Below are 26455 nucleotides of genomic sequence, written 5' to 3'. Positions count from 1 at the left end.
AAAGATTTCTGGTTCCGTTCAAAAGCATCTGTCAGTCCAGATTTCCCCTGTCGTCTGCCTACTGACTACCCGTGATATAAGTGAACCTGAGGGATGAGTGGAAAAAACAGAATCAGACTAAGTGTGACTGATGTTTCAAACAGCAATAGGCATTTTTTAAAATATGTCTAATTTACAGTTTTAATTTCACTCTCTAAAGAGAAAAATATTCAAGAAATGTGATCTACTACAATTACTGGATTAACTAACAGCCTGTTTGGCCTATTTTTGCAAATTTCTTAAAATAATTGGTATGCATCTTTATAAAGTAACAATTTTTTTTTAAAATCACTCATATGTCCAGAATTGAATAGCTTACATGTTTGTTTATTTTTCTGTAGAGGTAAATGTTTTGAAAATGTGAACAGACTATTGAACACATGGTTTCCAAATAGTTAGTCCTTTAAAAGTTTAACAAGTACTGAGATTATATATAGATAAAATGGAACATCACAATTAAATGTCAATAGTTTCTACTGCTTACCAGACTCAAAACTTACTAAAATCCAAATCAAAACACAAACCTGGCACTTAACCACAATATTTTTGTTCATAGTAAACATTGCTGGATATATATGTTGAAAGCAAAATTATAAAAATTGTCTTTTTCAGTGCACAGCACCACTAAATAAAGAATAGACACAGAAAGTTTAAGTGGTTAACTAGAGTGGCTTTGCACTGCTGCACTTATCTTGTAGAAAGGTAATACCTTGAAATATATCTCAGCATGCAAGATAAACTCAGTCAGGTACTGCAAATTTTATAATCTATTTATCATTGCTCAGGACAGGTTTGGCATTGTACAGAGATTTGTGCAATTTAAGGAATGGCAAATGCATTAAAGTTTATCCATTATATCAGAAGGAAGAGCCTGGTACAGGGAATCCTTCATTGAACCTGGATGGAGATAAGAGAACAATGATGTTGAGAGAGGTGGTTGTGCCTAAATTATATCAAGGAACTGGTGTACTACTTGAACTTTTGACCCCAAGTGCTAAAGAGAAAGATCATGAATTGCTGATTAAAACACCGGAATATAACTGATTTGGATATTTATTCAAAGCACAGTTGAAGAATGTGTAAACTTGAGGGAAAACTAAGGACAAAAAGAACGGGTCAACAAGGAAGAGAACGGTGGGCTATCTTAACCCACCTCACTCACAATTCAGGATCAGCACCATTCCAGCTGCCTTTCCTCTCACGTACTGAGTCTCACTCTCTCACACAAACACGCACATTTTGGCTTTATCTACACTAGGATTTTTGACCCAGAATTTCCTACCATTGCTACCTCTAGTGAGCGCCACTGGCAGGAGCAACGACGAGTGTACCTGTAGGAAAGAGTCACCAAAGAGTGCCAGCTTTTCAAGAACCACGTCCTGCAGACCTGTTCTGTGTAGGGTTTGACAACACCGTGTTTAAAACACCAGTGGTGCCTGCCTGGAGACTTGTCTATTATAGTGCACTTAGTGTATTTGGGGGAGGGAGCTTGTGGAGTTTAGGCACAACCTTCGCCCTCCTGGCAAGCGGGAGCCAAGGCACCGGCGAGCCCAACTGCACTTACCCAGGCACTTGATGCGGAAGCCGGCGGGCGGCTTGAGGGAGCGGCGCGTCCAGCCCTCCCGCAGCACCTCCAGGTGCTCCTCCTTGCCCTGGATCAGCAGCACCTGCTCGTCCAGCCAGCCCAGGAAGAAGGTCTCGGCCACGGCCGCCGTCACGCGCGGGTTCCAGAAGTGCTGCATGTTCTCCTGCTTGAAGTCCGCGAAGATCTCATAGCCGATGTGGTGGCGCCCGAGCTGGGGCGGCTCATCGCCAGGCGGCTCCTCCGGCGGCTGCCGCCGCTCTCCGTCCTCCCGCCCCTCCTCCGCCTCCAGCGCAGCCCCGGGGCTCAGGACGATGGCCAGGGAGTGCGGGGCGATCTGCAGAAACTTCTCCGCCTTCCGAGGCATCGCTACGGGACGCCGCAGCCTCTGCACGAAAGAGACACCCGCCGAGCCCCCATCAAGGCAGGGCGGAGCTGGACGCAGCCCCCCCCGCCTGCACCGGCCGGGCTGCCCCTGGCGCTGCCCCTCTCCCCAGCACAGGCCTAGGCTGCCTCCTGTCCCGTCCGACCCCCGCTGCACGCGTGCGCCCCACCCGCCTGCCGCCCCAGGAGGTGCAACGCGGTGTTAGGCGCAGGCTCCTCCTGCACAACCTGCCGCCCCCTCCCCACCCAGCCTCGTGCTCTGCAGCGAGCCAGCTCCCGGGGGGCGGGTTGGGCTGCTGAGCCCTGTAGACGCACGTTACCTCCTGTTGCAGGCTCCTCTCCTAGCTCCAGGCATGCTCTACCGTGTCTCCAGACAGGGCATCTCAGGACGCCGAGCTCCCTGCTCCGGTATCCCGGTGAGGGGCAGGTAGCAGGGTCCCGGCTGAGGGAGGGGCTGCAAAGGGGCTGGAGCTCACACGGGGAAATTAACCCTCCCTAAGAGGAGACACCAAGGGGTAGGGGATCGTGCCTGAACTAAACAGCGATCGCTCGGGCAGGACTGCCCTGAGGTTTGCTAAGGGAGGAGGGATAAAAGTGTAGCCACCAGAGCCTGCCTCCCTGGGCGTCTCTATTAATGATCTTTGCTCCTCCTCCCACCCCTTAGCTCTACTTCTCCTGTATCTAGTACGCCCTTAGCCCCAGGGCCCACGAAACTTAGTGCTATCTCTTTCTTGGTAGGACAAGCTGTACACGTGTGTTGCCAAAGCTACAAATGTGGTGTTAAAAACAAAATTCCTTACATCAGGGTGGGCAGACGATGGCCCGGGGGCCATATCCTGCCCTTCATATGTTTTAATCCAGCCCTTGACCTCCTGCCAGGGCAGGGCCGGCTTTAGGAAGTGCGGGGCCCGATTCGAACAGTTTTGACGGGGCCCCAGCAGGGATGACTTAAAAAAAAAAAACCCACGTAAACAAACACGTGGGGCTTGTACTCACCGGGCGGCGCTCCTAGTCTTCGGCGGTGGGTCCTTCACTCGCTCCGGGTCTTCGGTGGCACTGAAGGACCTGCCGCCGAAGTGCTGCCGAAGACCCGGAGCGAGTGAAGGACCCGCCGCCGAAATGCCGCTGAAGATCCGGAGCACTGCCGGGTGAGTAAAAATTAAAAAGGAGCCTCTAGCCAGGGAAGGGATTCTCGGCCACTTGCCCCCACACCGGTGGCTCTGCCACTGGGCGCGGGGCCCTCTTAGGCGCGGGGCCCGATTCGGGGGAATTGGTGGAATTGGCCTAAAGCCGGCCTACCGGGGAGCCGGTCCAGGGCTTGTCCTGCTCTTTGTGACTCCCGGAAGCAGCGGCATGTCCCCCTCCTGCTCCTACACGTAGGGGCAGCCAGGGGATTCCACAAACTGCCAGCACTCCAAACACTGGCCTGACAGCTTCCATTGGCCTTGAACCTCATTTCTGGCCCCACCCCAGAGCTGTCACCCCAACCCCCATTTTCATGGGCATTAATTGCCAGCCATACAATTTCCATATCCACCAAATTCATCCCAATGAATCTAAAGTTAATTGTAAGCATCCTTTCTCTGATAGTTATATCTGGTCTACACTGGCCAAGTGTATTTAAACTACATTAGCATGAACTGGATTGAAGCCTGTACAGCTATCATGTTGTCTTCTATGTCACGTTCAGCAATCCTGAATTAATTTTTGTCCGTGGGTTTTGGAGATGGCTCTGTAAGAAACCAAATAAATTATTTGTTGTAATCTATTTAATTTCCATCAATTAAAGTGCAATCTTCTTTTCTATTTGCAGTAGCTCTTTCCCAGTGGCTTAATATTTAATCTTATATCAGTGTTTCCAAATTGAAGGGGCTCCCTCAGCAGTGCCGAACTATTTCAGGGGGACAGGCAACAGAAGAGACGATCAATATGGTTACATAAACTGAAGGACCCAGAACTATCCCTGCAAACTTGCTAGGTAGCTCCTTAAAAGTCACCCACTTCCCTTGTTCACCTAACAAGACTGCAAGTAAAATTTTCAAATATGCAAAGTGACTTAGTAGCCTATGTGAAAATGGGAGTTAGGTGCCTCAATACCTTTGAGGTTCAGGGCCTTAGGAGCTTAAATCCTATTGATTTTCAATGAGACTCCAAAGTGCCTAATTCACTTTTGAAAACAGCACTTAGATTCCTAGGTCAGTTAGGTGGTTTTGAAAATGTTATCCTACATCTTGCCCCCATTGTGGCCTCAGGGTAGATGCCTGAAAGAGCAGCTAACATAATTCAAGGTGGAGGTCCAGGTAACAACTTACCAGCTCACCCAAGATTCACATCTCTGCTCCCAAGGCACTCAGGTTATCCTTGGGTGTACCAAATGGATGGCCCCTGCCCCAGCAGCCCATAGCCTTTTGGAGAATGGGGGAATGAAGGAGACGATTATCAAGTGATCTATCCCTTGTCGCCCATTCCGAGCTTCTGGCAAACAGAGGCTAGAGACACTTCAAAGCATGGTTTTGCATTCCTGCCCATCCTGGCTAATACCCATTGATGGGCTTATCCATCATGAACTTATCTAGGTCTTTTCTGAACCTGTTATAGTCTTGGTATTTACAACCTCCTTTGGCAAAGAGTTCCACAGGTTAACTATACATTGTGTGAAGAAAAACTTCCTTTTGTTTGTTTTAAACCTGCTGACTATTCATTTCATTTGGTGACCCCTAGTTCTTGTATTATAAGGAGTAAATAACACTACCTCATTTACTTTCTCCACACCAGTCATAGTTTTATATACCTCTATCAGATCGCCACTTAGTCATCTCTTTTCCAAGCTGAAAAGTCCCAGTCTTATTAATCTCTCCTCATATGGAAGCTGTTCCATACCCTTAATCATTTAACCTTTTCCAATTCTGATATATCTTTTTTGAGATGGGGCAGCCACATCTGCATGCAGTATTCAAGGTGTGAGCATACCATGGATTTATATAGAGGCAATATGATATTTTCTGTCTTATCATCTATCCCTTTTCTAATGATTCCCAAAATTTTGTTAGCTTTGACTGCCGCTGCACATTGAGTAGATGTTTTCAGAGAAATATCCACAATGACTCCAAGATCTCTTTCTTGAGTGGTAACAGCTAATTTAGACCCCATCATTTTATATGTATAGTTAGGATTATGTTTTCCAGTGTGCATTACTTTGCATTTATCAACATTGATTTTCATCTGCCATTTTGCTGCCCAGTCACCCAGTTTTGTGAGATTCCTTTGTAACAGTTCGCAGTCTGCTTTGGACTGAATTATCTTGAGTAGTTTTGTATCATCTGCAAATTTTGCCACCTCACTGTTTACCCCTTTTTCCAGATAATATATGAATATGTTGAACAGTACTGATCCAGTACAGACTGCTGAGGGATACCACTATTTACCTCTCTCCATTCTGAAAACTGACCATTTATTCCTACCCTTTGTTTCTTATCTTTTAATCAGTTACTGTTCCACGGGAGGACCTTTCCTCTTATCCCATGACAGCTTACTTTACTGAAGAGCCTTTAGTGAGGGATCTTGTCAAAAGCTTTCTGAAAATCTAAGTACTCTATATCCACTGGATCACCTGTGCCCACATGGTTGTTGACACTCTCAAAGAATTCTAGTAGATTGGTGGGGTATGATTTCCCTTTACAAAAACCAAGTTGACTCTTCCCCAATTAATTGTGATCATCTATGTGTCTGATAATTCTGTTCTTTATTATAGTTTCAACCAATTTTCCTGGTACTGAAGTTAGGCTTACCAGCCTGTATTTGCCCGGATCACCTCTGGAACCTTTAAAAAAAATTGGCATGACATTAGCTATTCTCCAGCCATCTGGTATAGAAACTGATTTAAATTATGAGTTACCTACCACAGTTAATAGTTCTGTGTTTTCATATCTGAGTTCCTTCAGAACTCTTGGGTGAATACCATCTGGTCTTGGTGACTTATTACTGTTTAATTTATCAATTTGTTCCAAAACCTAATCTGTAATGACACCTCATTCTGGGACAGTTCCTCAGATTTGTCACCTAAAGGGAGATTCCTCAGGTTTGGGAATCTCCCTCACATCCTCAGCCATGAAGACCAATGCAAAGAATTCATTTAATTTCACCGCAAATGGCCTTATCTTCCTTTAGTGCTCCTTTAGCATCTTGATCGTCCAGTGGCCCCACTGGTTGTTTAGCAGGCTTCCTGCTTCTGATGTACTAAAAAAAATTTTTGCTGTTACTTTTTGAGTCTTTAGCCAGCTGTTCTTCAAATTTTTTTGGCCTTCCTAATTATATTTTTACACTTCACTTGCCAGAGTTTATGCTCCTCTTTATTTTCTTCAAGAGGATTTAACTTCCAATTTTTAAAGGATGCCTTTTTGCTTCTAACTGCTTATTTTACTTTGTTGTCTAGCCACAGTAGCACTTTTTTGATTCTCTTACTATATTTTTTAATTTGGGGTATACATTAAAATTGAGCCTTTATTATGGTGTCTTTAAAAAGTTTCCATGCATCTTGCAGGGATTTCACTTTTGGCGCTGTATCTTTTAATTTCTGTTTAACTAACTTCCTCATTTTTGTGTAGTTTCCCTTTCTGAAATTAAATGCTACTGTGGCCTGGTCTACACTATGACTTTAATTTGGATTTAGCAGCGTTAAATCGAATTAACCTTGCACCCGTCCACACAACGAAGCCATTTATTTCAAAATAAAGGGCTCTTAAAATCGATTTCTGTACTCCACCCCGACGAGCGGAATAGCGCCAAAATCGATTTTGTCATTTCGAATTAGGATTAGTGTGGCCGCAATTCAATGGTATTGGCCTCCGGGAGCTATCCCACAGTGCACCATTGTGAGCGCTCTGGACAGCAATCTGAACTCGGATGCACTGGCCAGGTAGACAGGAAAAGCCTCACGAACATTTGAATTTCATTTCCTGTTTGCCCAGCCTGGAGAGCACAGGTGACCACAGATAGCTCATCAGCACAGGTAACCATGCAGGCCGATAATCAAAAAAGAGCACCAGCATGGACCGTGAGGGAGGTACTGGATCTGATCGCTATGTGGGGAGAGGATTCAGTGCTAGCAGAACTTCGTTCAAAAAGACGAAATGCCAAAACTTTTGAAAAAATCTCCAAGGGCATGATGGAGAGAGGCCACAATAGGGACTCAGATCAGTGCCGCGTGAAAGTCAAGGAGCTCAGACAAGCCTATCAAAAAACAAAGGAGGCAAACGGTCACTCCGGGTCAGAGCTGCGGACATGGCGCTTCTACGCCGAGCTGCATGCAGTTCTAGGGGGGGCCGCTACCACTACCCCATCTCTGACCGTGGATTCCGAGGCGGGGGTAATCTCATCAGCTACACCTGAGCATTCTGCGGACGGGGAAGAGGAGGAGGAGGAGGATGAGCTTGCAGAGAGCACACAGCACTCCGTTCTCCCCAACAGCCAGGATCTTTTTCTCAGCCTGACTGAAGTACCCTCCCAATCCAATATCCAAGACCACGACCCCATGGAATGGACCTCAGCTGAGTTTACCTTTTAAAATATAAAACTTGTTTTAAAAGCAAGGGTTTTTAATGATTACTTTGCCCTGAGGACTTGGGATGCATTCGCGGCCAGTACAGCTACTGGAAAAGTCTGTTAACGTGTCTGGGGATGGAGCAGAAATCCTCCAGGGACATCTCCATGAAGCTCTCCTGGAGGTACTCCAAAAGCCTTCCCACAAGGTTTCTGGGCAGTGCAGCCTTATTCCGTCCTCCATGGTAGGACACTTGACCGCGCCATGCTTGCAGCAAGTAATCTGGTATCATTGCATGACAAAGCCTGGCAGCGTATGGTCCCGGTGTTTGCTGGCATTCAAGCAACATCCGTTCTTTATCTTGCTGTGTAATCCTCAGGAGAGTGATATCGCTCATGGTAACCTGGTTGAAATACGGAAATTTAATTAAGGGGACAGAGGTGGCCGTTCCTACTGGGCTGTTTGCCTGTGGCTGAAAAGAAATCCTTCCCTGCAGTTAGCCAAGCGCAGGGGTCGGGGGAAAGTGGCCCAGAGCTTTTCGCGTTTGGCTAGCAGGGATCTTCCCTGATACCAGCCACGCGGTGGGTGGAGGGATAAAGCGATCATCCAGAGAATTGGAGGGGGGGGGTTAGTTTGTTTTCTGCTGCTGAAGGTTAACAGGAAAACCACAGCGCTCAACAGGCTTTGCTTGGTATGTGGGAAAGGAGGGCGCAGAAGCCAAAAGACAGTGGCTTACCATGGCCACATGCAAGCCGAATTCTGTTGCCCGGACCTGCGTCTGTGATCTCTAGCAGCAAAGCCACAGGCACTCAATATTAAGAGGCAAAATGTGACCTTGCACAGAAATCACATGTGCTATGTAATGTGAATGGTGTTGGTCACCGTGAAAGAGTATAAGCATTGTTTTGCAAAATGTATCTTTTTAAAAAATTCTCTCCTTTTTTCCCTCCCTCCAGCAGCTGCAAATTCTTTAAGCCTCCCTCCTCCGTCCCGAAGGCTATCACAGATAAGGCGTCGGAAAAAGAAGATGCGAGACGATATGTTCGCAGAAATCATGGAATCCACCCGCAGTGACAGAGCTCATCTGAATGAGTGGAAGGACACGGTTTCAAAGTATAGGAAAGAAGCCAGTGAACGTGAGGACAGGAGGGACCAACGTGAGGACATGAGGGACCAACGTGAGGAGAGGAGAGACGCTCAAGATGAGAGGTGGCGGCAGGAAGATCAGAGGAGGCAGGATGCAACGCTGGGGCTGCTGCGTGAACAAACAGACATGCTCCGGCGTCTGGTGGAGCTTCAGGAATGGCAGCAGGATAACAGAGTGCCGCTACAGCCCCTGTATAACCCCCCTCCCCCTTCACCATGTTCCATAGCCTCCTCACCCAGACGTGTAAGAACGCGGGGGGGAGGCTCCGTACACCTTCCCATTCCACCCCAGTGGACAGCCCAAGCAAAAGGCTGTCATTTTTTTAACCTTTTTTTAGTGGCCTTTTCCTTCCCGCCGATCCTCCTCCCGAACCCCACACAGCTTCCCTCCCTCTTTTTATAATCTGTTAATAAAGAATAAATGATTTTTAAATGATAGTGACTTTATTTGGTTTGAAAGCAAGCTGGGGGAAGGGGGAGGGTGGGTTCCTTACAGAGAATGAGTCAATAAAGGGGGTGGGTTTTCATGAAGGAGGAACAAACAGATATTTCACACTGTAGCCTGGCCAGTCATGAAACTGGTTTTCAAAGCTTCTCTGATGCACAGCGCTTCCTAGTGTGCTCTTCTAATCGCCCTGGTGTCTGGCTGCGCGTAATCAGCAGCCAGGCGATTTGCTTCAGCCTCCCACCCCGCCATAAAGTTCTCCCCCTTACTTTCACAGAGATTGTGGAGCACACAGCACGCAGAAATAACAATGGGGAGATTGGTTTGGCTGAGGTCTGAGCGAGTCAGTAGCGAGCGCCAGCGACCTTTTAAACGGCCAAATGCACATTCTACCACCATTCTGCACTTGCTCAGCCTGTAGTTGAACAGCTCCTGACTCCTGTCCAGGCTGCCTGTGTATGGCTTCATGAGCCATGGCATTTAGGGGTAGGCTGGGTCCCCAAGAATAACTATTGGCATGTCAACATCCCCAACGGTTATTTTATGGTCCGGAAAGTAAGTCCCTTGCTTCAGCCCTTTAAACAGAGTAGTGTTCCTGAAGACGCGAGCGTCATGAACCCTTCCCAGCCAGCCCACGTTGATGTTGGTGAAACGTCCCTTGTGATCCACAAGTGCTTGCAGCACCATTGAAAAGTACCCCCTGTGGTTTATGTACTGGGTACCCTGGTGCTCCGGTGCCAAGATAGGGATTCCATCTATCGCCCCACCACAGTTAGGGAATCCCATTGCAGCAAAGCCATCCACTATGACCTGCACATTTCCCAGAGTCACTACCTTTCGTAGCAGCACCTGAGTGATTGCTTTGGCTACTTGCATCACAGCAGCCCCCAGAGTAGATTTGCCCACTCCAAATTGATTCCCGACTGACCGGTAGCTGTCTGGCGTTGCAAGCTTCCACAGGGCTATCGCCACTCGCTTCTCAACTGTGAGGGCTGCTCTCATCTTGGTATTCTGGCATTTCAGGGCAGGGGACAGCAAGTCACAAAGTTCCATGAAAGTGCCCTTACGCATGCGAAAGTTCCGCAGCCACTGGGTATCATCCCACACCTGCAACACTATGCGGTCCCACCAATCTGTGCTTGTTTCCCTTGCCCAGAATCGACGTTCCATGGATAGAACCTGCCCCATTAACAACATGATCTCCAGAGCACCGGAGCCCGCGGTTTGAGAGAATTCTGTGTCCGTGTCCATGTCCATGTCCTCATCACGCTTGTCGCTGCACTGCCGCTGCCCCCTCGTCTCGTTTTTCTGGTCCTGGCTCAGGATAAACTCCATGAGAACGCGCGAGGTGTTTACAATGTTCATGACAGCTGTCTTGAGCTGAACGGGCTCCATGCTTGCCGTGGTATGGAGTCTGCAGTGTTCACCCAGGAAAAAAGGCGCGAAATGGTTGTCTGCCATCCGTTGCTTTCATGCAGGGGAGGAGGGAGGGGTGAGGCTGTACCCAGAACCACCTGCGGCAATGTTTTTTGTCCCATCAGGCACTGGGATCTCAACCCAGAATTCCAATGGGCGGGGGAGACTGCGGGAACTATGGGATAGCTATGGGATAGCTACCCACAGTGCAATGTTCCAGAAATCGACGCTAGCCCCGGTACATGGACGCACACCGCCAAATTAATGTGCTTAGTGTGGCCGCATACATTCGACTTTATACAATCTGTTTCCCAAATTCGAATTATATAAATTCGGATTAATCCCGTAGTGTAGACATACCCTGTGATGGGCTGCTTTGGTGTCTTTCTCCACCCCCGCCCTCCCCCCGGGATTTTAAATTTAATTATATTATGGTCACTATTACCAAGTGGTTCAGCTAGATTCACCTCTTGGACCAGATCCTGTGCTCCACTTAGGACTAAATCAAGAATTGCCTCTCCTCTTGTGGTTTCCAGTACGAGCTGCTCCAAGAAGCAGTCATTTAAGGAGTCAAGAAACTTTATCTCTGCATCCTGTCCTGAGATGATATGTATCCAGTCAATATGGGGATAATTGAAATCCCCCATTTTGTATTTTTATAGCATCTGTAATCTCCCTGAGCATTTCACAGTCACTATCACCAGCCTGGTCAGGTGGTCTGTAATATATCCCTGCTAGATTCTTATTATTCAAGCATGGAATTACTATCTATAGAGATTCTGTTGAACAGTTTGGTTCATTTAATATTTTTACTTCATTTGACTCTACACTTTCTTCACATATAGTGCCACTCCCCCCATCAGTAGGACCTATTCTGTCCTTCCGATATATTTTGTACCCTATTATTACTGGGTCCCATTGATTATCCTCATTCCACCAAGTTTCTGCGATTCCTATTATATCAATATCCTCATTTAATACATGGCACTCAAGTTCACCCATCTTAGTATTTAGACTTCTAGCATTTGTATATACGCATTTTAAAATATTGTCACTTTTTAGCTCTCTGCCATTACGTGATGTAATTGAATGGGACTCTTTCATTTGACTGTTTCTCATCAGATCCTACCTGTATATCATCATCTTCCATCCTCTCCTCCTTATTAGGATATAGAGAATCTCCATTAATAGATCCTTCCCTAAGGGATGTCTCTGTCTGAAGCACGTGCTCCTCCGCACCTGTTGGCTTTCTCGCAGCCCTTCGTTTAAAAACTGCTCTACGACCTTTTTAAATTTTGTGTGTCAGCAACCTGGTTCCATTTTGGTTTAGGTAGAGTCCATCCTTCCTGTATAGGCTCCCTCTTTCCCAAAAGATTCCCCAGTTCCTAATAAATCTAAACCCCTCCTCCCTACACCATCGCTCATGGAGACCCTGCAGTTCTAGCTGCGTAACTGGCCCTGCACACATAACTAGAAACATTTCAGAGAATGCTACCATGGAGATCCTGGACTTCAATCTCTTACCTAGCAGCCTAAATTTGGCCTCAGGGACCTCTCTCCTTTCTGTCCCTGTGTCATTGGTACCTACATGTACCATGACCACTAGCTCCTCCTCAGCACTACACATAAGTCTGTCAAGATGTCTTGAGAGATCTATGACCTTTGCACCTGGCAGGCAAGTTTCCCTGCGGTTCTCCTGGTCATCACAAACCCAGCTATTTATGTTTCTAATGATCAGACCCTCCATTACTGTTATTTGTCTTTTCCTAATAACTGGAATTCCCTCCCCCGGAGAAGTATCCTCAGTGTGAGAGGATACCATGACATCTTCTGGAAGGAGGGTCCCAACTATGGGATCATTTCCCTCTGCTCCTGTTTGATGTTCTCTTTCCCTGACACTTTCATCCTCCTCAACAGCACAGAGGCTGTCAGACTGGGAGTGGGACCATTCTACTGTGTCCCAGAAAGTCTCATCTATGTACCTCTCTGTCTCGCTTAGCTCCTCCAGTTCAGCCACTCTGGTCTCCAAAGCTTATATGTAGTCTCTGAGGGCCAGGAGCTCCTTGCACCGAATGCACACATATGCTATCCCCCCATTAGGGAGGCAATCATACATGCTGCATGCAGTGCAATAAACTAGATAGCCCCCACTCTTGTTGCTAGACTTCTGCCTGCATTCTCTTTCCCGTATTGTTGTTTTGTTTTTAGCAGGGGGTGTTTATTGCCTTACATTTAAAAAATGTTAATGAAGTGTATCTAGCCCCACCCCCAAATTCCCTCACAAAACTCCCGTATTCACTAGCTCCTCTGGTCACTTAGGAGTGAGCTTTTTAAACCCCTATTCTCCCTGAGTATTCCCTGAGTAGCCCTGTCCCCTGGTTAAGGGTTGATGGGTGCTAAAGAGCTTGGAATCAACGCCTCATTAAGAAGCTCTCAGCCTTGCCTAGCAGCCCGCTAGGCCCAGCACATGGTCACCCAAACAATAACAGGCCACACTATATGCTTCAGTCAAGCAGCAAGCACACCACAAACTCAAACACACACACTAAAGACAACAATCTCACCCAAAGGGTCACGTAATCACTCCTTCCTCATTTGGAGAACTCCATCGAAAAACTCCCTGCCCTGTTAGCTGCATCTTCTATCATCCTGCCTCCTGTGATTGGAACACTCTCCTACATCCCATCTACAAAGCATCCTCCTCCTTCCTCATGAAAACCACTTTATCTCCAAGAATCCTTTCTCTATTAGTCCCCCTCATGATCTCTCTCTCCACCTTTACCTAATTGGCTGCTCTGTGCTGCTCCTGATTGGCTGCTCTGTGCAGCCTCTCTCTGATTGGCTGCCTCCTGCACAGTCTCCGTAGGCTGCTTTTAACCCCTTGTTTTACGTTCTTTCTTGTCTGGCTTATTCTGTAAGACCTTTCAGACAAGGAGGTGTCACAGTTCATGGCAATTGTACCTTTATTCCCCCTCTGTGGTCCCTCCAGGACACCCACTCTAGGCTCCCAGCTCCTCAGACATCACCACACTTGGGCAAAGACCCACATCTCTCTCCCTCCTGATCGGGGGTATTCCAGACTGCCTAGTTCCCCATTTACACTGAGATATCCCTTGCAAGCCAGACTGCCTAAAAGGGCCAACATCTGTGCTTCGCTTTCTCTTTGATGCTGTAATTGCCAGAAGTCACAACTTGCTACACAGGTCCTTATAAGCAAGCACATTTATTTTTAAAGTGAAAGCATTACTGAGAAAACATAAAAACGATAAAAGTTCCTATACTCATTTTAAAAGATCACCAGAGGTCACCCAGAAGTCTTATGGGGCCTCAGTAGGCCAAAGTCCTTCTAACTCTTCTCAGAAAGGATTGGTGCCCTGCTTGAACAGAAGGTCCTGTCCATTTGCTGGATCAGAAAGAAAGTCCTGAGTCAGTTTAAACTCAGGTTATGTAGCCAAAAGTCCTTTCTTTGTCAATTGGTCTCTGGAGAATCCAATCTGAACTAGTTTATGCAAGTCCCTCCAGGTGGTGGCACTTCTCTGGAGGTGTTACAACCTGAGTAAGTTTGCTTTATCACCACCCACTATTCTTAATTAGCTGTGGTCACCCTCCCCATGAAATTACAAACAGTCCCTGGACCACAATGATACACACATTTAATACAATAAGATTTCCCATTGATATTGCAGGAAATTGCCAGACCTGTCACAGCCGGCGATAACACTGTGGCATTACACTCCATATTCTTTATGAAAATATGCTTATGATATGGATATGACATAACTGAGATATGTTTTATGCAAGATGGGTCATGTGAGATATCATTGAAAATATTATGATTTACTGAATGTGATTATCCAATCTGTTTGCATGTATCATTTCTATATCTAAAGTTAGGAATATGGACTATGTAACAATTACAACTGGATATGTATGTGGAAAACACCCACCAGAGAACAGACCATCAGATTTGCTGGACCATTAGGAAGAAACAACAAGAATGTGAAGATACTAATTTGTCTCCTTCCTGGGAGGCGTCCTGAGAGGTCAGGTGCTCTTGTCACCTGATACTAAACATTATCTTGGACTTCTTGTAACTTTCCACTAAAAGGGAGGGAGGGTCAAGTTTGGGAAACAAAAGATTCCCACCTTATGTAAATCTTATTTAAGGGTGGGGAGGAAGGCAAACAGGACTCTCCTCCATTGCCTACCCAAGAAAAGGACTGCTGAAAGAACCTGAAGGGACAAAGGAACTAACCTGAAGGGAAAGGCAGGGGTGTGTCCAGACTGAGACAAGCGTCCAGTCTGAAGAAGAAATAACTGGAACTCTGAGCTACAGAAACTCTGCATCCTGCCTAATTCAGTATTTAGGGTAAAATATTACATTTTGTAATTTGTTTCTTTAGTGAATCAAGCTTAGTTTGCGTGTTTTGTTTTATTTGCTTAGTAATCTGCTTTGTTCTGTTTGCTATCTTTTTAACCACTTAAAATCTGCCTTTTATAGTTCATAAACTTTGTTTTGTTTACTATTAAACCCAGTTTATGTAATTTCTAACTGTGGGGGTAAGAAGTTGTGCATCTCTTTCTTCACATTGAGGAAGAGGGCAAAATTTTACGAGTTTGTATTGTGCATATTTTTCTATACAGTGCAAAACAATATACCTTTGGGTCTGCACTCCCAGGCAGGTGGGCACCTGAGTGCTGGGCAAGTCCCTTAAGCTGAGTCTTCCCAGAGCTGATCTCAGTATCTGTGTCTTTCTGCAGCTGGGTGTGGTCCTGCCTGTGTGTGTGCTAGAGGAGGCTTAAGAACCTGGCTCAGCAAGATGGGGTAAAAGGGGGCCCAGACTGGCAGAACAGGCAGGCTCAGCGGTATCCCAGTACATCAGGTGGCACCATAAAGGGGCAACCTGTCACAAACACATCTGTTGTTCTATGTAGTACAGCACCATGAGTAGTATGTTTATGGTAATAAATAGTATTAAGAATGGTGACACAAAAGTTAGATATTTTGCACAATCAGACCTTGTTTTTTACCCATATAATTTATTTGAAAAAAAACCTTTATGTATCTGTTTATTGCTCACTAATGAGATAGAAAAGTTATGATAGGTGCTGATGATTACTAAGACCAGTTTAGACTGGTTTAATGCATTTATACACATATGTAAGAGAAAAATGTAGCAACAAGGCAAATGAAAAGATAATTGGCTGTAATTGGTCTAAAGGGATAATCTGGTTGAGTATAGTAACTCTGGCATGGGTAGAAGTATATCATCCTTTCAGGATCAGATCCAAGTCATATTAAAGTCATCGCAAAGACTCACATTTACCCCACTGTGAAATGAATTAGACCCTTTGGCCCTGATTCAGAGCATATTGAAGTCAATGGAAAAATTCCAATTGACTTCAAGAACTTTCCATCAGGGCCTTGGAATTTTAAATTAAATACATTGTTTAGTCTCTTCTTTTTTTCTCCTCCTATCACTGATTGATTCTTTTTTTCCCTTTTTGCTCATTTTGTTTTATTTTCACTTGATTATTCTCTTCTGCTATTAAAAACAGCATCTCCTTTCCTCACATTCACCATTTAACTGACTTCAGTGGACCTCTGTCAAATTCACTTACATTTCTACAAATCTTGTGTAATTTATAAATATCTCTGAAGTATTTAGGAGAAGTGAAGGTTTTCCTTGCTACTGGAGTGAAACCCCTCAAGATTTAGACAAGTCTCTTTGAAATGAGCCTGCTTCATATTGTATTTATTTCTTGTAGCTAAGAGTAGAAATCCAAACAAACCCAATAGAGCTTTATTCATAAGCAATTCTTGTTTGATCCAGAGCTTAGGTGTGTCAGATCTGTCTAGGGGCAAATAACTTAATTAGTTTTAAGAGTGAATGGGACATATTTATGAGTGCAATTGTCTGATGGGGTTGCTTGTGATGGTAAGGGGCAGGGCTCAGCAGCCCTGGAGCTCACTTCCAGTTTATATTTTATGTTCTTAAAAGCTCATGCTTCAGGGCTTAGCCAGCCACTTTCAGGGGAGGGAGGAGACTTATCTCCTTATTCTGAAGCAACTGAGATGGTCAGGTGGGACACTGGACAGGGCAGGACAGGGCTCTGAGTTTACACTGAGCATTCTCTCTCTCAGGTGCATGGCTGGCTGGTTCTTGCTCATATACTCAGGGTCTAACTGATCACCATATATGGGGTAGGGAAGAAATTTTCCAACAGGCCAGATTTCATAGATTCTAGGACTGGAAGGGACCTTGAGAGGTCATCGAGTCCAGTCCCCTGCCCTCATGGCAGGACCAAATACTGTCTAGACCATCCCTGATAGACATTTATCTAACCTACTCTTAAATATCTCCAGAGATGGAGATTCCACAACCTCCCTAGGTAATTTATTCCAGTGTTTAACCACCCTGACAGTTAGGAACATTTTCCTAATGTCCAACATAAACCTCCCTTGCTGCAGTTGAAGTCCATTGCTTCTTGTTCTATCCTTAGAGGCTAAGATGAACAAGTTTTCTCCCTCTTCCTTATGACACCCTTTTAGATACCTGAAAACTGCTATCATGTCCCCTCTCAGTCTTCTCTTTTCCAAACTAAACAAGCCCAATTCTTTCAGCCTTCCTTCATATGTCATGTTCTCTAATCCAGTGGTTCCCAAACTTGTTCCACCGTTTGTACAGGGAAAGCCCCTGGCGGGCCGGGCCGGTTTGGGTACCTGCCGCGTCCGCAGGTTCGGCCGATCGCGGCTCCCAGTGGCTGCGGTTCGCTGCTCCAGGCCAATGGGAGCTGCTGGAAGTGGTGCGGGATGAGGGACGGACTGGCGGCCGCTTCCAGCAGCTCCCATTGGCCTGGAGCCGCGATCGGCCGAACCTGCGGACACGGCAGGTACACAAACCAGCTCGGCCCGCCATGCGCTTTCCCTGTACAAGCGGTGGAACAAGTTTGGGAACCACTGCTCTAGACCTTTAATCATTCTTGTTGCTCTTCTCTGGACCCTCTCCAATTTCTCCACATCCTTCTTGAAATGCGGTGCCCAGAACTGGACACAATACTCCATAAATTTGGCAGTGACCTTGCGGGTTTTTGCCTTCCTCTGCACATGGAGTGCAGTCACTTGCCAGGGTTATTTCATTTAATCAATTCCTGCCAACTGCAGGGGCTTTGGGCACTGGTGTACCTTGGTTCCTCTCATCTTTCACTGTTGCACACACTAGGCTAGTCTCCTGTGGGCTGTAATACTTTGGTCTCATTTTGGTTGTTGGGTTAAGTGTGCAAGTACTGGGTGCCATTGCTGGCCTGTGATATCCAGGAGGTCAGACTAGATGATCTGGTTGGCTTTTTCCTGGGCTTCAACTCTGTGATATAAATGTATTTTTCCTTTCAATGGAATAGCTGGAAGGGATTATCCCACTAAAATCAAGCACTGCCTCATGATGGCAAATAAGGACTGAGGAGAATTTTTTTTAAAAGACATGCAATCGTTATTGGGCAAATATTCAGGTATATTTGTACATAATGAGGCAGGTCAGCTTAATTAGCGATCAAAAAAGTTAGTCAACAAGGAACTTCCTCAAGAGTTTATTCCTGAAGCTTTTTAAATGTCTATTTCTTAGAAGATTTTTTTAAAAACTTAAAACAGTTTTACACAAGCAGAAACAAACCCAGACCCCCCCCCCCCCCATCCAGACAGGGATACCATTACACTCATGTACCAACTGATAAAGGAGTTTGGCTTCCCTTTCTCTAGCAGGTAGCTGTTTTTATAGTTAAATGAAGCCTCTGGGTTTCTGAGGTGATAAGAGATAAGGTAGCCAGAGATGGAACTGGTCAAAAGAAGGATTCTGGAGATGTCTTTTTCCAGCTATTTTCAACATTAATCCAGTTTCATTTGGGAGACAGCTTTAAACAGGAGACATTCTGGTGGGATTCACTCACCACAGCAGTGCCTCCTGCTGGCTGTCATGGGGATTAGCTCCATCTGTCAGTGCCTCTCCAGGTGGTGCCTCTCCCATCATTGTCTTCATCTACAGACCAGCCTCAGTCCAAGAACTGCAGCATCCTCTTTGCGACTCAGCCCTCCGCCCATGTCACCATCTGTGTATCCCGCCTATCCAGGCAGGTGAGAGTGGGGAAATATCTTAGTTCAACAGTCCAGTCACTTCCCCAGTGGCAACTGGGGGGGACCCAGTCCTGCCCACTATTCTGGGTCCCAACCCAGGGACCCTGAAGATATTAACTTCACTTAGTGCTGCTTCTATTCCCCCACAGCCCCAGGACCTTCTTCATCCTCTTCTCAGGGCTTTCAGCCAGCTAGTCCCAGCACCCAGGCAGGAGCTTCCTCTTGTTTCCCTGGCCCATGCCAGAAACTGCTCCATCCAAGGTGCTACCCTTCCCACAGCCCACTAGGAACACAGTGCTCACTTCTGGGGCTCCGTCTCTGACAGTAACTACTGTCTCTGGCCCTACAGCTCCTTTTATGTGAACCCACCAGGTCCTGATTGGCTGCTCTGTGCAGCCTCTCTCCGATTGGCTGCCCCCTGCACAACCACCGTAGGTTGCTTTTAACCCTTCCTTGCTGGTGTGGGGTGAATACCCCATCACAGAAGTGTATAGCTGAGGGTTCTCTGTAATTTGTGCTACTCAAACAGCCGTTTCAGAGTCAAACCTAGCAGCCAATACAACAACAACAACCAGAATTGTGGAAGCTTGGAGAACTTTGGGACCTTAATCAGGTCCCAGCACCCTTAGACAGATACCCTTTGCAATTCATTTTCACTTCAATTTAACAGAAGAAATAAAAATAAATATTGGGCAAAGTTTGCCCTTTCACCACCCCAGCAACATATAGGGGCCCATTACAGGCTGGGACAGAATTCCCCTGATGCAGGAATACTGTAGGGTCACTGTAAATGGATTTATGATGCCTCTGGGGGCAGGTCCAGGAGGGGGCATACTGGTAGCACTCAGTGCTACAGAGATTCTGGGCTGCATGGTAGCACAGAAGCAGCCTGCACAAGGCTGCCATCAGTTAGAGGTTCCTTGGGGCTGTTCTAATTTATGATGGAGGCCATTCCAGCCCCCACAGCTGACCATAATCTAAGTGGTGCAAAGAAGGTGTAAGGCTACTCTTCCCCCCACCTCTAATTCAGGGGTTGTGCCTTCTAAGATGCATTTCTCAGGAGAGAGAACAGAGAATCCAACCCATTGTCTTCTTCATTTGATCTCAGGGGTTGGGGGGCAGACTTCTGGCCTGGCCATGGACCTTTCACATCCAGTGAGAACATTTTAATGCATGGACATACTAATTGAATGTTGGATGCATCAAGTGGCAGCACCGGCATGAACATGCTATAAGAAGTAGATCCATATTATGTACTATACAGTCAATTAGTTGCTGTGCATTGCCTCTCTCTTGGAGGCTTCTATTTGGGTGCTGAATATCTGTGTAGAATGTGTGTAAAAACTTAAGATGTGGTTCTCTTCTCACTTACAATGGTGTAAATCAGGAACAACATCACCGAAGTCCATGGAGTTCCATTGATGTAAAAACAGCGTCAATGACAGAAACAGACCCATATACTCTTTATCTAAGAGGACTAAGGTCAAGAAGGAGAAATTCCAGTGCCTATTCTCAGATTTGTAGCGGGTTGCATGGCTAGATGTCACTGCAAGTTTGCATAGTCCGGCTTTTCTCTTTTCTGCATATAGTGCAAACAACGCATTGGTTTAAAGGGTACATCAACATTTACAGAATGCATAAAACAGCTCTACAGATGCAGCTTGTTTTGTTTCCTACCTTTGTTTTGAGGACATGTTTGCCATTTGACAACCAGTAGATTATATTTGGAGCCAGGTATTGCTGGATTCAGTCCTGCCTGGCCATCTTCAATCAAAGAAACCTGATCAGAGCTCTTAACTCAGGTACAGCCCTCAATTAAATCAATGGGAGTTTTCCCTGAGCAAGAAGCAATGAAGTGGTTCCAAATTAAACAGCAAAGTAATAAAGAGCCCAAGCACAGGGAATAGCTGACTCTGCACTTTCATCTGACTCATACTTCCTGGCATCAGGAAGAATCCTGGGGGCAAGGAATAAAGCAGGACACACCAAAGAGGTGTGTGTGTGTGTGGGGGGGGGGTTACTTGTTACAGTGGATGTGCCTGTGTTCCTTTGGAGACAAAACATTGGCACCACAATATTGAGTTTTTGCTATGAGATTAATCCTGTTTAGATGGCTCAGAGTTTGGAGTCATATAGCTGTCTTAATGCTTGAGGCACTTTAGAATTAGTTGAAAATTGGTACATCACTGACTAAGGAAACATGAGATCCACAGTAAACTCAGCAATAGCCCACATGCAAGACTGGCCATAAGAACCTGTTTCATTGGGAGAGGGCATGTCCTGTCTAACATCAGAGTTATCACTTACTGACAGGGTGATGTTTTCTGTTCGCTGAACAGGTATATGGGATGTGAGACCATTATATTCAAACTTGGGTGCATGCATTTACACACATAAATCAATGGCACTCACATCCCTGACTTGGGGGATGTTTATTTATGTTTGAAATTCCAAGAAGGACATGGAAGAAAGGGCAAAGACATGAAAAGGTCTTGAAGCTGTAGGGTGATGTAAACTGTGCATCATAATATTTTTAAATTATAATGCAAACAGATGAGGCTACAAATGGATTCACTTAAGCCCATGAAAGCTTATGCCCAAAAAAATGTGTTAGTCTCTAAGGTGCCACAAGGACTCCTCATTGTTTTTGCTGATACAGACGAACATGGCTACCCCCTCTGAAAACTGGCTGGATAGTTATTGACTGTTTAGAGCCAGCAAAAAAGATGGTTTAGACAGGAGAATTTCTCTATCTTTCCACCACAGAAATAATTTGCTCAGACAAAAAAATGTCCATGTCCATTCAAACCATGTCCTATCCTCCAAGAATGCCAACTAGCATGCCAATGTGTGCCTACTGTAATGGTTGTTTTTGCAACTGTCCACTAGGAACTGGGCTGAGACCAGCAATTCCTTTCACATAGGCTATGTCTACACCTGGAGTGGGGGTGTGATTCCCAGCTCAAGCAGACATACTTGTGCTAGCTCTCATTGAGCTAGTGCACTAAAAATAGTAGCATAGACATAGTAGCACAGGCAGTGGCATCACGGGCTAGCTGTCCTCGTACAAGCCTGCCCAGATCTCCATGGCCCCAGTTCCAAGTGTAGATGTAGCCATAGATAGGATTTTGTTTTAAACTATGCAGCTCTATTTCATTAGAAGCTAAAAAGGACTTGATAATTCTGAGTACTGTATTATTTTAAAATAAACATACTGAATTATGTAAATGACACACCAATTCGCCTAAAGTATGTGCTTGTTACAATTAGCTTGCAAGAGCCTTTGAAAACACCTTGAAGCAGATCATGTGCTGAGACCCAAAACCAACTGTATTTTTTATGAAAGCACCACTAGCGGTTACAAGAAATTGTAAATGAAATGGATGTATGAAATAACAAATCTGGCCATTAATTTTTACGATCACCAGCGAAGAAAGAGCAATAAAAACTTCATTTCATGATCTCCTTATTTCCTTTTGTGGCTTGTGGGCCAGAGGCATTATCATGTAGGCTCCTCTCATCTATGGGCTCAGCCAAGCAAGGGCATGTGCCATATACCTGAGGGCACTCACATGGTTGAGCTGAAGACTCAGAAGTCAGTGTAGGTGAGATCAGAGGGCTTTCAGGAACCTTGTCATTTAAGGCTGATTTTTTTTCTTTTCCTTTAGATTCTCTTTCCATCTGCTGCCCCATCTCAACTATTGCAGCAGCTGCTGCACCACAGCCGAGGGGCTCTGCCTCCTACTCGTACATTCTGTCTCTGCTAGGGCTTTGAAGGGGAAGTCCTGAAAATAAATGCTGTGTGCAGTGCTAGCATTATCAACACATTGCCCCATCCAGGAAAATTAAATTACAGTAAAATACATGTACCTTCTTTAGATTCACTTTCCCGTTGCTGCCTATTCACATGATTATTTATGATTTGGTTTACAGCAGTACCTCACGGGCTGCCATATTCCAAACCATAAATACTAATATTAGAGGTACACAGAATGGAAATCAATGGAGTTATGCCAGTGGTAAACCTGGAATAACATAGTGGTGAATCAGGCCTACAATGTGGTAAGTGCTTTCTAAATATAAGACAGTCCCAGGCCTGAACAGCTCACAATATAAGAAATCAAGGACAATTGTCAATTTCCCCCACTAGCCCTAAATCTAGCCAATAATAGTTGGGAATTTCTTGTAGACATCAAAGTAGAAATGAGTCTTGAGGAGAGATTTGAAGGAGGAGAGGGCCATGGCCATACAGATTAGTTCAGGGAGGATGTTCCATACATAAGGGAAGACATGGAAGAAAGGGCAGAGTGTACATTTAATTGAGCAATGATTCCATCTTTCAGCTGAAGGATCCAAGCAGTGGCTGCCATTACACTACCTTGGACTTAAGAACATATTCCTGCAAAGTAGCTGCAGAAGGATTTCAGAACGGACATTCACCTTTTACAGAATGATGTAGTAGCCTCAGCAGAGATCTGATGTATATTTGAAAACAATGCTGTTAATTAATGAGTGCATGAGTACTGTACAACTTAAGGAAAGCTATGGTGCATCTCTGAAAATGTTAGCCAACAGCTACAATGACTTTGGGCAGAGCTGGACAAATGCTGCAAAAGTATGTGTTTGTTTGACTCAAAACCATAAGTTCACTGCAGTGGTACTTGTGACCTACTCCATTCCCTTTCCACTAACATTTATATGAGCCTGTTTGTTTGCAAGAATGTTCACAGTAAATGAACGTGTCAGCTGTGCCAATCTGTTGTGCAAGTGTTTGTGCCGGAAGTGTTTGTGCAGCTGTTTTGCAAGTTACTTGTGGGATTGGGCATCATCCAATCACAGGGTGTAAAAAAAATACCATGTGACTTAGCTGATTTACATGAATAGCAAATACTCAGAGTTGGGTTTAGTGCACGGATGCCGGATTGTGTTGGTGGCCTGTGATATATAGGAGGCACACTAGATGATCTACTGGTTTCTTCTGGCCTTAAGCTTTATGACTATAGCGGCAACAGTGTATATTTTGCAAGGAATCCATAGGTTAGAGTATGTTTGCATTTGCCATTCATTTGAATAAGATATTTATAAGCTTCTAAGCATGTTTGTCAGTAAAGTACAGATAGCATGGGGCTAAATTCAATGAGGGGTGAAATATACCCTTGTGCAGCAGGCCAGCACTAGGCCTATCACCACTTAAGGTCCACTTATACTCTATTCTGAGGCCTTAAATTGTTTGCTGTGTATAATTCACTGCATTCTAGCTATTGTATGTGCATCTGCCTATGGAACCTGAAGACCCAGTTTCCAAAGGAAGATGAACATACATGCCAAGAGCCTCCTGGGGAGGGCAGGCGGGGGGACATGCTAAGTCTTCTCCACACCAACTGAGACCAAACAGGACTCAGTTGGAGTTGAGGGTGCTTACTACCTCCCAGGTGGTACTCTGACTCTTGGAAGATCAGACTCTAAAGTGTCAAAGGTCACACTTTCTGTCTAGAAACCAAGGTAATAAGTGCCTTAGAAATACCTACGACAGAGAGAGATGTTGAAAATCTCTTAAAAGATAATTACTTTTTTTTTTTTAAATCCCGATACTGGTTGCAACATGATACGACCCATCTCCCATTGTCACACATTTTAAATGGTGATTGACACTGGAATATCTAAATGAATACTCATTTGCACAATTTCAGAAATAATTTGCTAGCTTCACAAAGCAACGTTGATTGAAGTTATTCCAGTATTGTTTTTTTACATGTTGGGTGACTTCCAAGTATTCACTAACATTAGGATTACCTTGTTTGCCAGAAATTCTTTAATTTTCACACTCCTATGTTATCTATTCACTCAAAACAAAGCATCAAGTGTAAAAAAATAAAGTGTCTGATTCTTATTTACAAGTCCCCTTTGCACCATTGTGGCAGTATAGAGGGGTATTAAAGTGGGTATACATATAATTTAGTCTCACTTTAATACCCCTTTTGTACTGCCAGAGCTGTATAAAGGGACTGTAGTGTAAACGAGAATCAGGCCCCTCATCTTCTCTACACTGTCTTGCTGCACTAGGATTTAAAATATTAATCATTTTAGATTTAAGTACACTTTTATTTTATGGAGTGAGGCTATAACTAGATGGCATGAATGGTTCTCATGAATAGCAGCAAAGGATATAATTCACTTTATTTAAAAGGCTACTTTTGCAAGTAAAATACCAAAAAAGACTGAATATGATGTGGGACTCACTGCAAGATCTGCACATTATTTAGCTGGCTTCTTTTTTAGCAGTAACTGAGCTCCATCTTGGTTATCTTCACCAGTGACCCTGCTTCTTTCTTATCTTCTTCCTTTGCCTCATCTTGCCAGGATTATATAGTTATGCTGATGACCCTGGTTGTCATCAGTCCCAATATTGAATCAGCTGAGATAATACAGACAATTCCACACTATGTGGTGACAGCCCATTTAAGAAGTGTTTATGAAACCAGGAGACTGACAAGCTTATTCTCCTCCTAATGTTTCCTGGCAAGTATGGACACACCCAATGATAACTTTCTTGTCATCATGACAAGAAGGTCAGGAGTCTACATTTGACAGAGAAAACTGCCATTAGCACTTTTACATTAAAATGAAAATGAAGGAGTATATAAAATAAAAAAATCTCTGCAAACCAGCTGTGCCAGATCTAAGTTTTCCCAGACTCAATTATCATTGCACTTGAAGAAGAATCAGGAAGGCAAATGCTGCATTTGGAAGACTCAGAAACATCTGGCAACTCAAAAACATCTCCCTCAAAACAAAACTGAACATGTACAAAGCAATTGTTATCACCATCACAACATATAGCAGTGAGACATGGCAACTTACCAAGAAAGATACACAAAAGCTGGATGCATTTCATCACTAATGTCTGAGAAGAATATTGGGAATAGCATATAGAGATAGGAAGACGAATGAAGAAGTCAGAAAAATGACTAGACAAGGCACCCTCTCACGAATAGTCAACAAAAGAAGTCATCAGTGGGACATGGGCTGAGACTGGAAAAAGAACACTTACCAAACACCACCCTTGAATGGAAGCCATAAAATGCAAGAAGAAAAAGTGGAAGACCACAAATAACATGGAAACGAACTGTTCTGAATGACATCAAGCACCTCAACATGAAATGGGAAGATTTGGAGAGAAGGGCAGTTGACAGGCAAGGATGGCAAATGTGGGTTGCCCATAGTGCAGCAAAGCATGGGATGGACTAAGGTCCAAGGTTTGTAGCTACTCTGAAGATTAGCCATAGACCAAACACTGTGCTACACCAGAAAGTTCAGCTTTTGTTCTTTGAACAAACATTAACGTATTGTTGTTTTACAAATTTCAGGTATGGGAAGTTGTTGCTATTAATGTCAAATGGCATAATGTAGACAATGCTTTACAAACAGAGTTTCCCCTTCAGAGAGCTTACTGCTTGAGGGATAATGAGGACAGTCATCCTGTGATGGTATTTCCCTAGAGGATGAGCCCTTGCTCAAAGCAGTTTATTTATCTTTTTGAAACACTGTATGCTTAGTACAACTTCTCTTAAACATGCTTCCAGTGTTTTCTGTAGATCACCATGACAAATCTATAGGATCACACGAATACAGTATACACATCACAAAGAAATGATAACATTAAATACATGCCCTGCTTTTACATGAAGACCATTAATATTATTGACTGGGGTATTTTCCAAATGTTTATCATGGTTGGTCTTCTAGCATTTATCTCTTACATGCACTCAGTTGTAT

General features: G+C 44.7%; 1 protein-coding gene across 2 annotated transcripts in view; it reads right to left on the bottom strand.

The window, feature by feature from the left end:
- The window catches only part of STOX2 (storkhead box 2), a 202667-nt gene extending 200063 nt beyond the window's left edge, over nt 1–2604 (bottom strand). The window contains exons 1-2 of one of the 2 annotated variants that reach the window (XM_065596755.1): nt 2326–2604; nt 1604–2009 (exon numbers count right to left, since the gene is read on the bottom strand). In XM_065596755.1, the coding sequence (XP_065452827.1) occupies nt 1604–1988 (385 nt within the window). In that variant the 5' untranslated portion in view covers nt 1989–2009; nt 2326–2604. Of the gene's footprint in view, nt 1–1603; nt 2010–2325 lie in introns of those variants that run through there. The other variant, XM_065596757.1, reaches the window with a different exon arrangement.
- Between the last annotated feature and the right edge of the window lie 23851 nt (nt 2605–26455).

The sequence above is a fragment of the Chrysemys picta genome, chromosome 5 (assembly GCF_011386835.1).
Source record: "Chrysemys picta bellii isolate R12L10 chromosome 5, ASM1138683v2, whole genome shotgun sequence".
Lineage (NCBI taxonomy): Eukaryota > Metazoa > Chordata > Testudines > Emydidae > Chrysemys > Chrysemys picta.
This window is presented reverse-complemented; position numbering and strand designations above follow the sequence as displayed.